The sequence below is a fragment of the Bombus pyrosoma genome, linkage group LG11 (assembly GCF_014825855.1).
Source record: "Bombus pyrosoma isolate SC7728 linkage group LG11, ASM1482585v1, whole genome shotgun sequence".
Taxonomy (NCBI): Eukaryota; Metazoa; Arthropoda; class Insecta; order Hymenoptera; family Apidae; genus Bombus; species Bombus pyrosoma.
Genome location: NC_057780.1, coordinates 11,583,764 through 11,598,552, shown reverse-complemented (window position 1 = coordinate 11,598,552; position 14,789 = coordinate 11,583,764). Strand labels below are relative to the sequence as shown.

Genomic DNA, 14,789 nt, shown 5'->3' with positions numbered 1-14,789 from the left:
ATAATATAACTACATATTCTGTATTTCGTCACAGGCCCCACTGAATCTATTTTCGCTGATAACGTCCTACGATAAAATTCTGCGCGTTTCTCTGATCTTCGCGAGTTTCAGATCTCGTAATAATTCGACTATAAATCCGCTATTTGACGTTTTCGCCCCCGTAAATCGCCATCTCGAAATTCCTTCCAGCCATTCTCAATTATATCTTAAATATTGGACCCCGTTATTGCCGAGAAAACTTTGAGTTACGATGCTTCGCATATTTGATCCTTTCCTTTGCAATTTTTATAATTTTTTGATCATTATGGAATATAATTCATCGCGACCTGGCTGACACATCATCAAACTGCGAATGTTCATACCAATCGATACTTTTACGAAGAGGACTAGAGGACGAGGGATGCTCGGAGGTTTGTTTCAACCGTTAAAGCTTAGTACCATGTCTCGAATATTTTTCCGTATTATTTTCATTCTGCGCATCTTTGCGCCCTTTAAAATTCCCACAAACGCAATCTACGAATCACACGAATGTAACATTTTGACACGTATCAACGAATACAATAACACAGAACCTTCACGATAAGCAAATTCCAAGGAGCAATTCCAAGTAAACGCGCGAGCGCAACAATTATCCTCGCAAATAAAACGTAAGTACAGCCGCGATACGTGTGCAAAAGAGTCAACCTCGAGCTCGCAGATAAACAGGGAAAAATGCGTCCGAACGGATTGAAGAGAGAAGCGTTGAGCGAAGAAATGAGAAAAGAAACGAGGAATATCAAGAAACTGGCAGAAAGAGAGCGAAAAACACGATGTGAAAAGAGAAAGAGAGAGAGAAAAGGAGAAATGGGGAGAGAGAAAGAGAGAGAGAGAGAGAGAGTAATATCGGTCTATCTATAGAAGCTCGACTACTGGATGGGATAATTGCGTGGGGGTGAAGTTGCAATCGTACATGCAACTGGTGGTGAGGGGATCACCCCTCTCTGCCTTGCCGCCAACAGGGGGTAGACAGGCCGACGTAATGGGCACGTGCACACACGTGTAAGGTGCATCTATGTGATCGTCGAGGAAAATCACGGGACGATGTCAACGACCTACGTTCGCGACGATCTTCGTCGTTTTCAACCTCGATGCTCGGCGTCGTGCGTCGTCGCTTCGTGGCGACACTCGCTACACACCTCGTTATTTCGCTTTTACCTCGCCGGATAAATCGCGACCTGTGCGCGGAATTTAATTACGGCTGCGAGTAATTACGCCCGCGACGTAGACGCGAACGTCTGACGGGATAAGGGTACGAGTTTGTTCCTATCGGCGACGTTTATTTTCCAACCAATTTTCTACTTATTTCGAGTGAAATTCGATTAGCTGATATACGAAACACGTAGATTTGTTTACACGTAGTCTGGTTATATTTAATGGTTACTTAATAGTGATGCAATCAAAGAATTAAAGCTATCAGATATGTATTATCCGGTAACGAGGTACTACAAACGCGGTTCTAAATTTGTCGAATTCTGCATAAGGTTGACGCGGTGACTCCACTTCGTTTGTTACGTTCCTCGCTTCCGTTTCGAAAACTGAACGTGCCACTTAGGATAATTGAAAGAGCAGCCATTCCGCCGGCCTTGCAATACATTAAAAGCTTGCCAGAGTTGCGTAAATCATACATACAGGTGGATATATTTCCCGTTTACCGTGCAACGCGTTCCTGTGCGCCGAAAAACACGAACTCTAACCCTGTTTGAAAATCCTACGTAATTCGAGTCAACAAACAAGGACTTTAGATCTCAAGAGGAAGCTTAAAACCGCTTAACGATCGCGAAATATCTTATCACAACCCTTCAACGATACCAGGCTGATATCAGCAAAGTTGTTGATCGTCTTTTTTTTTATCCACGATAGGGGCTTGTTACGGTTGTGAAAGACAACCCCGAGGAGATCAGCATGGGCGACATACCAAAACCACGAAAGAAAATCCAATAATCCAATGATCGTCACCGATTACGAAGCTAACGAAGAAAATAAGGATCGCGTTGGAAGAAGAACAAAGGAAAAAGAAACGAACAGCAATTATACAACCTGTGTCAAATAAATTTCGTAGAATTCGTAGTAGAAGGTGCGCAAACTCGTTTAGCTACCGAACGAGCATCGTTATCCTAGTGTTCGGACTATTCTCTAAAGTAGACCACCAATTTTTCCTGTTCTTACGATATTTTTTCTTCTTTCTCTTCTGTCTCGCTTTCCCGCTGCCTTTCGACTGTTTCTTTTCCTTATTAGGCCTCCCTCTGTCTCTCCCACGCCGTGTACTTACGTCTCCGCCGATTGTCCTCGAACTCGTGGAACATCCGTGCATTTGCGAGTGTACTCCCGATAACAGGATCGATAAACATCGTTACTATTACACGGCAAACAGCGCGTCGGACCGCGCGCTAACTATGACGCCTCTCGAGTCTCAAGGATATTGTTACCTGCGCCGATCGATTCTCCCTCTTTCTCACTCTCGCGATCCTTATCGTGTACGATCCGTGGCGTTCACCATCGTGCGCACGGAAGTAACTCGTATGCAAAAGCACCGCCTTCTTCTACTGGTTTCCCTTTTTTTTCTTTCGACCACTGTTTGTCAAAGTTTCTATAGCAAGACTACGATAATTTGAAGCGAATATCAAATAGTCGGTATCGAATAATTGGCGGCAAAAAAATTCATCTACTGGTATAACGATTCTTCTACCAGTTTCCTTCTTTTTTTTTTTTTTTTTTAATCGATATATGCAGTTGTTAAAATTTCTATAGGCAGACTATGATAATTCTAAATAGATGTGAAACAGTTGTGACATAGTTAACGCAGAAATACCGTTCTTCTTCTACCGGCTTCTCTTACTTTTCTCTTTCGATCGTTCTCTGCCAAGGCATCTGTAGCGAGACTACGCTAATTCTACTCTAAGTGGATGCCACCGAGAACAATATAAAATTATAATCGCTATATGTCAAAGAAATAATTAGTGGTTTTGATAATCAGCGGTTTTGAGGTCAGATTAGGCTGTGCTTTATCTTTGATGATAATGTTATAACCAACTTTTGTACGGTCATGCTTTTAAGAAATTTAGTTTAGAAAATGTTGATATCTCTCGATAAGTTGACTGATTCGTCATGCAAAATGTTATTCGATATCTTAAGGAAAACTTCAATATGGAATTAGAATGAAATATTTTATTCGCGTCGACAGCATTGTTCGTTCGTCTTTTCCTTAAACTCGAGAAATATTTTTACCTAAGAAAATCGCATAAAGAACTTGACAGAGCTAAGATTAGTAAGAACGTTGTGAAGATTGAAGATTCGCGCGGCGACTAGTAAAATCATACGAATTGTACAAGTTCGTAGTACTGTTGGTTTAATTACACTTTGCTAGTTTAATCGCAACTTAAACAAAGTTACTGCTAGATCATTGCTCTAGGTGTAAGTGAAGATAGAGAGATAAGGTGGTATACTATCCGTCGATTTTTCTCAAACATTGTCTAGATAAAGCATATTCTTCGTTGCTGGTATATCGACTAACATGCCGATGACGCTAACATACCAATAATACGTACCAAAACTAAGGAAATGTTTATTCGTAAATTAAATTGCATCGGGGAAAAACGTCTCTCTTAATTTTGTATATTTGCTTCTGTGCATATTCACCCTCTTATCTCCATTTTAGAAAAATATTTCTCCATTCAATCGATTTCATTTTATAGAAGTTTCAAAATATTATTAGTAAAAAAGATATCCATGCTTCAAGCTTTTATTTAATAATATTTTTGTTTATTTAATAAGGCCTTTGCCTATCTCTGTGTTATACAGCTCGTCACTGTGTACTTTCGATCGTGTTATTTCCTTTTCTAGATGACGACACTCGATATTACCTTAACGGTTTCCACGATTTCCATATTTTATCTCATAGATTCCAGCACTTTCACTAGAATTTCGGAAACCTGCGTGTAAACGATTAACCAAATGTCTCGAACATTTTATTATCCGTCCGAAAATCGAATGTACAGTTAGAGAACTGGCGGGAAACTTTCCAAAGTTTTCCTGTGCCATCCAGGGGAACCGCGTTCCACGGATTCTTGCGACAGAACTCGCGTGACACGTTGACAATCCACTACACGGTTAACGACGATACCGATAGCCTACTTAAGAAGAGGCGATAAGCTCCGTAAAATCCGTGAGGTCACGACACAGCGTGCTAAATAAACGCCACATCGCACGGATATAGCCGAAGAGGAAAGAAGGAAAAGAGTAGAAAGGAAAAACGGGCGCCGCTTCAAAAGATCGATAACGAATTCCCGGATTCTCATCGAACCAATGAGTTTTTAATATCGTGGTTTCCCTTGTCCCTGAGAACGATCGGTATCGAAAACTGCTGAAATTCGACAGATCGGGAAACGACAACAGGACGGGATGCAGCTGTGTCAATAAAAAATAGCTACGAGCTTCGCGAAGAGCGAAGTGAAGTTTCAATGAAGTATACTTGCTTCTTCACTCGAGTTTTACAATTCGAGGAAACTCGCTTCGATAAATTTATTATTTAAACCTCAGGCTGTGTAATTAATTTGTACAATTACCATCGGGTAATTTTAGACGCGAATGAATTCTATTCTATTTTCAATTTTATTATATCTGGCGTCGATTACGCGACGTCCGTAAGAAATTGACGGCGTACAGACGATAACGAGGGACGACAAGAGTTTTCGAAAATAATAACCTCTGACTTTTGTACAGTTCGAGCAACATACATATATTGAAAACCAAACTCTTCATCGTCCTCGTCGTCGTTCTTCATCGTCGCGATTCCTTTAATCGGATGCGTCGTCGTTCTGTTTCATTGACACTGAAAAAGGAAAAAACACTTGATCCCTGTAACCTCGAGTTCAATCTATAGGCAAGAACAATCACAACAGAAGAATTAACATTTTAGTAAATAAATATTAACTCTTTATCGTGGTTCGTTTGTTATCAAAGTTTGTTGTCTGCGACTCCATACAGACCGCGTTTAAAAAGGGAAGAGAGAGATACGAGTTTCGCGCATTTTATCAGTAGGTATCCTCCGTGTACAATCGAGTGAGTCAACGTACCTTTTAATCAGATCTCTTTTTCTTTTTCTCTCTCTTTCTCTCTTCGTCTCTCGACCACCCACTCTGCACGTACATCACTACACATACAGTTTTAGAGTCGACAGGTCACGTACAGTAGTTCACGAAAGTACATGATCACCTGCAGAAGCTTTTTTTGGATATTGTGTGTGTTATACAAAATATTTTGTATGGTAAGCGATATGACGATATATTTTGGTCACGTTGATAAAGTTTGAGATAAATTGGAAAATGTATATAGAAGTTGCAAGATATTTATTGCAAACAGACACATCATAAGGAACGCAAAGTTATTTAGACAGTGGATTATTCGTTATAATAATAAGCTTAAACATTTAATAAGATCATGCTTAACGCTAGTAAATAATTACATGTTCTAGATAGCCATCGTAGTATAATTTCTTTACTGCGTTCTAATATATTTCCAGACTAGTTTCAAAGTCTGTCATCATAATCATGACAAACGTGTTCGTGTAATTATAGCGTTGGCGAAATTTCAAATACTTTGTATAATACGCACATAATATATTCATACAAATTTTCTGTGATAAGCGTTCGAGTAATTTCGCGAGTGATTGTACCTCGAGTATGTACGTCAAGTCGATGTTATTTACGTAACAATGAAAAGAAATAATCAAGCCGGCCTCTCTCGCTTATCGATAATTCCGCGAGATGATTAGTCGGTTGACGGGCCACACGTTCTCCATCTCGTCGACAAGCGAAAAACAGTGGCCTGATAAAGCGCAAGTATATACTTTTGTGAGAAGATCGTGCTCTTTCGTATTCCGATTACTTCTTCAGATTATATCTCGACGTGTACGTTTTTCTTGTTCTTCCGACTGTGATACGACACTTCGATAATCGTGTTGATAGTAAAGTAAGCACAGTTTTCTAGTATTTTTGGACATCATGAAAGTAAGCTATGTACATAGATAGTAACAGGATTGAGACAAGTGCGCAATTATTTTGATAAAATCGTCGATTGCCCGAAGATTCAGAAACGAAAGGTTTGGCCAAATCTTCTACGTTTTTCGAACGAGAACGAACTTTGGTTAAAATTATAATCCGACTATGGTAATTCGTTATAATCGTAATCTAACAAATGTAGTACATTCGTCGATGAAATTTAGTTTCATCCTTTCAAATTACGAGCAATCGTCGCTCGCCAGGCCAGTTCTCTCTTTCTCTCTCTCTCTCTCTCTCTCTATGGTTTAATCGGATTCTGGTCGCGTCGCCAGTTGTATCAAGTGTACTGTTAGACGAGCGTAAGAGCGGTTCGTATATATTGCCCAAGGATGTGTACATGCGCATTATTAATGAGCGTCGCTTTGCGCGTAGACTTCGCACTCGCGCGGCCAAGCACATGTTCGAAACACGTGGATTATGTCGGCGGGGACGCCTGTGGCGCGAGATTTCATCTAGATGGATGTGCCACGTTATGAAAGAGCCCGAATACCCAACACGTGGGACGATTTCAGGCCAATCGGGTCTCGGAAGGTATTCTTACGGGTTTCGCTCGTTCGAGAATCTAGTCGAGATCCAGGCGTGATCGCGTTGAAAAAAGATTAGGGAATCCGTATAATCTTGACGATTTTTTACGTGAGAAATGGCCAGAATATAAAGTAGAGTAATATCACCGATTCGATGTAACAAAATGAATAAATATTGCCATCTAAATTTTTGATTAACAATCGGATCTCTAAATTAATAATATTGGTTTTTTTAATACTTCATCGATAATCAGAAGGAAAAATTTCGGGAGAAAAACCATGCAAAGAGCGGATATTGAGTTTAGAGCATCTCACCGACGATTGTAGGAAACGGTCTATCTGGAAATCGTGCGGCAAACGGGTATTGTATTTTGAATGATTAAAAGAAAAGATCTATAAAGAAGTATATTTAATAATGAAGAAAATTGCGTCACGTTTCCCTAGGGAAAATCTGTCTATTGCTAACTATCCAACGATACGAAACGTGACCCGAAATAACCTCACGAATTACGGTTTAACAAGAAGGTTATCAGACTAATTTCTCACTGTTGCGAGTCGAGCGTGGCCAATTGAATACGTTGAAGAATTTGTACATGTTTGTAATCGTCAACGAGATTCTTCTAGGAATGAAGAATACATAGTTGAATTCTATGCATGTTGGATAATTTCGCGAAGAATGCAATCTATGCGAGCGAGGCCCATCTACTACGATTCATCGTGTTCTCCTACGTTCCCGGAAGCACTGGAGATGCTGAGAAACGCTTCGAAAACGTATCTCGGATTAATCCCTCGAGAGTGTAATAAAATGGCAAAGAATTTGAACAAGTAATTTAGAAAATAATTGTTTCAGTATCATCGAGATCTCCTGCATTTTTTACATTTAGAACTAGAAATATACGAGAACCTGAACGTGTTGGGAATCCGATACTCGGGGCGAGTCGAGTTCTGAAAGTATCTCGCAATTTGAGATTGTCGGAATTCTTGAGAATTACAAAATTATATTATATCTATCACGTATTTTGTTATATATTTATTACGTATATTTAAAATTCTGGAGTAGTGTTAAAGTCTCTGGGATACTATCTCGAATTACGAGATACTTTCAGGAACCCGATCCGATCCCGAGAAAAATTCACAACCAACAATTAGGTCCCGACCCAAAGTATTCGGGTTCTCGGATACCTCTAGATACAACATAAGTTATAATAGTACTTCACTTTAGTTCGGAGTAAGATAAACTTTGGTCGTATAATGAAAGTTATGTGCAAAAATTTCGCTATTATAACTACGGAGTAAGATAACTAGCGTTATAAGGTGAATAATAAATCACCTTCAATTCCTAGAAATTAACTTTTTTCAGCGTAATAATATGACGAAGAATAGGAAATTTTCAATTGATTTTATACATACATTGTTGTGAGACACAGTGCTATTTAATTGCTTCTCTCGTATGACAATACGAATGATCGCTTAAAAGAACTAATAATTATTCAATACCTTTGAATCTCTGAAAATTAAATACGAATTATAATCAGAGCTTCATCGTAACAAAAGATTCTGGAAAATGAGGCTGTTTTCCAGCGTTTCTTGGAAGCATTTCACGATTGTATAATCGCATGCTTGTTTAATATCGTTCAATCTATTAAGTATTTGTCCGTTTAAGCTCGTACATGATTGTAACAAAAGAAGAAGAAAAAAAAGAGAAAAATGCTGGAAATACGAAGAAACCTTTAATTCGTAGCCGATTAAATATTAAAATCGAATCGAATACACATGGCGATGTTTATCATTTTCCATTTACGATGGAATTTTTCTAATCACAAGATACCTAGCTGACAAAATATTTGTCGACGTTGCAATGTCCGACCTACCTAACGATCCATGAAATGTCTCATCAAGGCTCGGCCACGATCGGATATAGCGAGCTTCGACATTCGACTCTGCGTTCTACGCTAATTTGTGATAATTTTAACGTCGAGTCAGCTTCATCGGCTGCGTTCAGGTAACTCGAAATTGGATAATCTCATGCGAGGATACAGATATTTACGAAGTATTTGAGGGGTATAGATGTAGCAAAAAATTACGCCTATTTAGCTACCTGGATCATCTATTCCCCGTGTACGTTAAACGATCGTCAACGAGAGAAAAAATAAATCGTTCAGGTCGCTGGTAAAATATTTTGCGTTTTAATTTGTCGCAAATTCAAAAACGACAGATAGCGAGCGCGCTCGCGAGTATTTCACATCCATACGTTTCACACTTGTCTAAAGATCGCGGAACAATTTACCTCTATTTTTTTTCTCTCCTATACGTGTAGATCGAGCAGAAGTAATTTCATGGTCGACGATGGCAAAAGAATCTGTGATACGTTTTACCAAGATCGAACAACGAGAAACAAAGGAGAAACTGTTTAGCGTTATTCAATGGCGTCGAACTATTTTTTCTTCGATATCGCTGGCAAAGAAAAGTTAACTATAGGTATATAGCAATAATACGTTCGTTTAATGGAATTCGAGATTCGAATTATTGAGGGAACGCAGACACGTCGGAGAAAACTGCAGAAACTTTCTCCGACTATTTAGATTCTTTTTCTCCTACTGGTATTAAATAATAATCAACGATTAGATAAAATTGCGCAATCGTGTAACCTTTATTATCATAATAGCAGCGTGAACATGCGGACAGTTTTACTCCCGATACTTGTATCTACAGACACGAGATCCTCAGAGAAATAAATAATCCGCGCAAGCTTCATCTTACGCAATCCAGAAGGATTACTTTACAACCACGCACATTACTCATTCCTATGCTAAATTTTGCTTCTCGCAACTTCATCGCTCATCAGCGAAACTCTCCCGCCAAGTGGCGCGTTTCTTTCGATCCTTTTCAAATCTACACGATTTCTTTAATTCTTCGATGCACACGATTTTTTCATATAGTATGATCCATATGATTTTTTCGATTCTACGACTTTTTCAACTTACTAACTTGTTCAATCCTATGATCAATGCCAACTTATAATGTTTCTCATTTCTTCGATGTATCGATGATCCGATAGAAACGATCTTTCCAATTTACTACGATCTTTTTCAATCCTACGATCCACACCGTAAACGACATAATATTTTCAATGGTGTATTATAAAAATTTCAAATGGCACGATCTTTTCAATTGCCCGATTAATAGAATTCTGTTAATTCTGCGATCAATAGGATCTTGTCGCGTGTTGTCGAACGGCCAAATTTTGTCAATCGAACGACGAAAACGGTTCTCACGACTCACCGAAGAGCGTATCGCCGAACGCAGGAAACACCCCGTTCTCGAACGGATCGACGAGACGTAACATGGAACAATAGAGATCGCAACAACTCGTGACACTGTGTGGAACGGTTCTGAAAATTCTTACCACAAGCCAGAAGATCGGTAAGAAGAAGAGGAGGAGGACGACTGAGGAGCCGATCGTTCGCCACGATCGGCCGCGAGCGCTCCAACGACAGAAAATCGGAGACGAACGAACGACGAAGAAAAGCGCGGGAGACGCAAAGCGCGATTGGTCGGCGGTGGTTTCGAGGCGGATTGCCGCGGACCCGAAGCGGATTGGCTCTCCCTTCTTCCGTTTCGCCTGGCAACGACCGCGCAAAAGCGCTTTTCAGACGGGCCGCGATAACCGGAGTATCGCGATTCGCGACCGTCTCTCAGCGGCCGTAGTCTTCCTTCTCCTCCTGTGTTCTGGGACCAAACGAGTGAATCATAAGAAAGCATAACACAGATAGAGAACGTTCGCCAACGACGACGATAGGGGTAAGAGGCGAGAGAAGCGCGTATCAAGGGCGAAGGAGAGGAAGGAGCGCGCGAGGGCAGTGATTTATTGTGAGCGTTCGAGACGCAGGAAAAGAGGAAAGGAAACGAGATGGCGGAGGAACGGGGTGGTACGTGGTTCGGTTCGAAGGACTCCTCGCAGAGGTTATCTCAGACCCGATACAATAGAGACGATGTCGATTTCCCGGGTGTTAGACAGACGAAACAACGCGCAGAAATGCTTCTAACAATAATATCGAGACGGCAGATAAGCAGAGAAAAATAGCGTGGAAATGCAATCGACCCCATCCCGAGTTCCAAATGGAAATACGGTACGTAGCGGGAGACTGGAGGATTTAGAGAGAAGAGGAATGACGAAGTATGTGTCTTATAGAATAATTGCTATTTATAAGAATTTAAAAGATGGATAGATTTGCATAGTATCTGTATGAATTCGAGGTGGAAACGCATAGAACAAAGAAGGCGTGTCCCTTTATGTATGAGACACTTATGCATAAGATTTTAAGGGATGGAAGGGATACCGTGTCACTTACAAAAATCTTCGTAGACTGTGAAAAAGCGAAGTAAGCAAAGCTATTGCGTACTTACTACGACAAAACGATCAAGAATCGTTTTATCAATACCTGATACGTTAAAGAATAAACGTGTTAATACACGACGTTGTGTGTACATGGTTTTTTACTTAAGCGAAAATTATGTTTTTTGTAAAATGTATGAAGACCTGCAGCGCGACTAATTTTTAACAAATTGTATTTCTCTTTATCAAAGGTCAAACGAAAACTATATATTCCACTGAACGAAAATAATGTACCGTTTCGGAGTAGAGGCTGACTCGTAAAACACGAAAAAACAATTTGTTGTTTGTACGATGTAGACGTATTTAAGTTATATGTTAACTGAAATAAAGCGTGAAACTCGTTTAAAAAAGAGGAAAATAAATTTGTGGAATTTGGAGCAGAATAATCGTACGTTTGAAAAAGAGGTAAGAAGAGAAGAGAAAAAGAAGAAAGGAAAGGAGGTATCGTGGCGATCTCATCGACGACGGCATAAACAAGTAGAAGGCTCGCCTAAGGGTACCTATTTAATAAAGCGAGAAACCGGTAGGATGAACATGCGAAACTCTTATCGCCTTTTAGCGCTAACGGTGGCGTTAGCTCGATTAAGTTGCAGAAATCTTCGCAATTTCTCTAATTCCACCAATTAATCATTCCGGTATATCTGTAAACCGAGTTGGGAAGAAGAAACGTGGCTAAAACTTTAGTAATCCAGACTTGTAAAAAAATTTTGATAAAGATATGCACGTGAAACTTATCCCCTCTTACGTGGATGAAGAAGCATACGAAACGTTGTTTCTTAAACCCAAAGAAAATCGCGGCATTCAATAGCAAGAAAAGTGAACTCGTATAGCAACAAAAAAAAGAAAAAAGAAAATGGAATTACTGTGGTAATGATCGCGCACGTTATTAATTCGTTGGAGTGCTTTGTTAGTGAAGTTAAAAGCACCAATGACGTATAAAACTTGGATGAAAGAAATGAAAATAAAAAGAACACATTTTTATTCGTATATTTTACAAAACAATGATTAACATCTTAGAAAATATAAGTACGTAAATTTATAAAATATCTATGCAAAGTTACGAGTTGATTATTTTTTACTGCTTTTATAGTTATAGAATAAAGTAACGATTACGACTAATAAAAGAAACGGGGAATTCTCTACGTCCAAATAAAATTTATATGCCTATATAAATATCGCATTAAACGTGCGGTATACTCACTGAAAGTCTCGACGCAAGTCGCAAGTGAGAGATGAAAGACAATAAAAAAAGAAAAGGAAAGAAAGAATTGAAAATAACCACACACAGAAACAACTGGTTCCGACTGGAGATATCAATTACCAGGCCTATCTAGGCATGATCCAATCGTTGAATATTAAACAGTAATAATGAAGCATGCACATATGGAGATGGATCAAGTTTACCGTGTCGATAAGGCTCGATCAATGCATTTCCGGTGCATCGAAGTTGCAGGAGCATTTGAAGGTGCTCGTGTCCCTGTTCCAAGGTGCAACTGTTGGTCCTCCTAAGTTCTTGCCGCCTTTTTTCAAGATCGGGTGCCATGAGGTCTCCGAGGACCAGAAGGCCCGAAGTGATCTCCTCCGTAGTTCTCAAGCGTATATTTCACGCGTCGATCGACGATCTCCGAAGATTGAAACGATCGATTTTCGCGCTTTCACTTCGCACTGTCCCTCCACACGATTGAGCCTCGTCGTACGAGCAACTTGTTCCATATCACTCTCGAGGTGCACGTGTTCTAAGTTACCTCCGTTCGCTAATCGATCGATCGATCGATTTAGCGAATCGTTCGGTAAAAACTTGGTTTTGGATTGTTTCCAATAGAATTACCAGTCTCAACGTGTGTAGTCTCTGGTACGATGATCGAATCGAATGGAAATTCGAGAAAAGAGGTTTCTCTTTTCCTCTTTCTTTCTTTCTGTTTACAATGGAGAATCGAGAAAAATGAAATGGATTACGAAGAAAATGTCTATCTTTCTCTGAAATAGCAACACTTTCTCAACCAACACAGCACCAGTTCGATGTTGTTCCCGCGGTAATATGAACGATCAAGCAAACACAAACGAATCGATATACCGTTCAAGGTACATCGCCTGATCGCAACGAGTGTCAGACGCGGACTGGCGTTTCTTGTCTCGTCGTCGATCGGCCAACCCGGCATGGTTTGAATAGCGAGTAAATAAGCCCCCACCATGAACGCTCACGCAACACGTTTATACGTTCCTACATCCCCGACCAGCTTCGGATATATCGAGAAGGAAGGTGACCAATCAGCAGCCGCTAATTACCCCACTGTCTATCTATCGCATTTCGAAGCTACTGGCTGAAGCCCGACACATCGCACACGGTTCTCCCCGACCAGCAGTTTTTATCCCTATAATTTCATCCCCAGTTCGTTTATTTTCGGGGGAAAACGATGTTGACGATGATCCAACACACGTTAAGGTGGACCTATAATTGCTCCGCCTGATCGACCGTTGGAAAATGTAAAAAATTGCACGCTTATTGCGGAGACGTTCGATTTACGTGTCTAATTTAAACCTTGGGACTATCAAGGGTGAAACTTCAGCTCTGGCGAATTTTATTTTAATATTATCGTCCAATAATAACACAATCAACTTTCTATTTTTTATCTGCTATTGAAGAATAAATAGACCGTGGACTGTGAGTATTTTGTAGATTCATAACTTTAAACTGAACATAGCTGAAAAACTTGTATCTATTAAATGTTCTCTAGAAAATGTGCAAAAGGAAAAATGATTTATTGTAACCGCTAAATATTCAATTTCGTTCGTATACCGTGTAATCTTTACATCCAGAAATTTTCTATAAATGCGGACAACACGCATCTACGTATCTTTCGAGGTTTAAAAATTTCTATATGGGAAGAGAAAAAATTTGTTTCTAGTTTTACGATGAAGCACAAGCGGTAATGAATGGATCGGTGGGCAAGAGAAAATTAAATCTGAATATTTTAACGCGTTTCACGTTGGAACAAAGCAACAGGTAGCCTCGAAAATGTCCGCGCTCTAATTGGCAAGCTTCGAGTCAGTTTCGAATTGGTTTCGCCCCGAAACGACGAAATATAGACGGCGACTTATCTTTCGGGGATATTGTTTGCATAACGAGTAACCGTACGGCTGGAGTTAAGTTAGAACTCATTATCGTTCGAATAATTACGAACGGTACCGTATTAACCCTTCGTACGAAGAAATCGCTGAGTAACGAACCACTTTGTTCCCTCGCGGTTCTAATTGGTTATAGTGCTTGAACTTTTTACAGCAATTTTGCAGTTTACCGTTGTATAACGAGTTAATATGGCGATGAACATCATGGAGAAGTCAAGGACACGTGCTAACGACCTCGCGTGTACTCGATGGATTAAATTTTCATGAATTTTTTTTTTACTTTAATACTTGGATTTCGATGGATGGATCTGTTACAAGATGAAAGCTTTCTGAACGAAAGTTCTCCAGTTAAATTTCTGCACGATCAAACAGTTGTTCGTTTGATTGAAATGGATGAAATTTTCTATCATCTGATAATCTTTTCTTTTTACTATTATTTTCTCGAATTTAAAGTCACGACTTTTGTAGGATACGTGAAAGATCGAATATCTGAAAGAACTAGATCTACTGGATGCTTAAACTGTTGACGAGGCTGTAAAATGCGACGCCGTCCCCATAAAATCAGCTCATTTGATTGCAACCTAACTCTATTGCTCCCTTCTCCTTTTACTTTTCCAACTTCTCTATGGATTCTTCCCCTTTGACAAC

General features: G+C 39.7%; 1 protein-coding gene across 9 annotated transcripts in view; it reads right to left on the bottom strand.

Annotated features, from left to right (window-relative positions):
- Window positions 1-14,789, bottom strand: part of LOC122572841 (nuclear factor of activated T-cells 5) — a 57,607-nt gene that overhangs the window by 11,738 nt on the left and 31,080 nt on the right. For 2 of the 9 annotated variants that reach the window (XM_043738383.1, XM_043738384.1), the window contains exon 1: window positions 12,420-13,582. The exons of 3 other annotated variants lie outside the window; for them this stretch is intronic. In XM_043738383.1, coding sequence (XP_043594318.1) covers window positions 12,420-12,558 — 139 coding nt within the window. In that variant the 5' untranslated portion in view covers window positions 12,559-13,582. Of the gene's footprint in view, window positions 1-9,901; window positions 10,014-12,419; window positions 13,586-14,789 lie in introns of those variants that run through there. 4 more of the 9 variants (XM_043738377.1, XM_043738381.1, XM_043738380.1 and 1 more) reach the window with 4 other exon arrangements.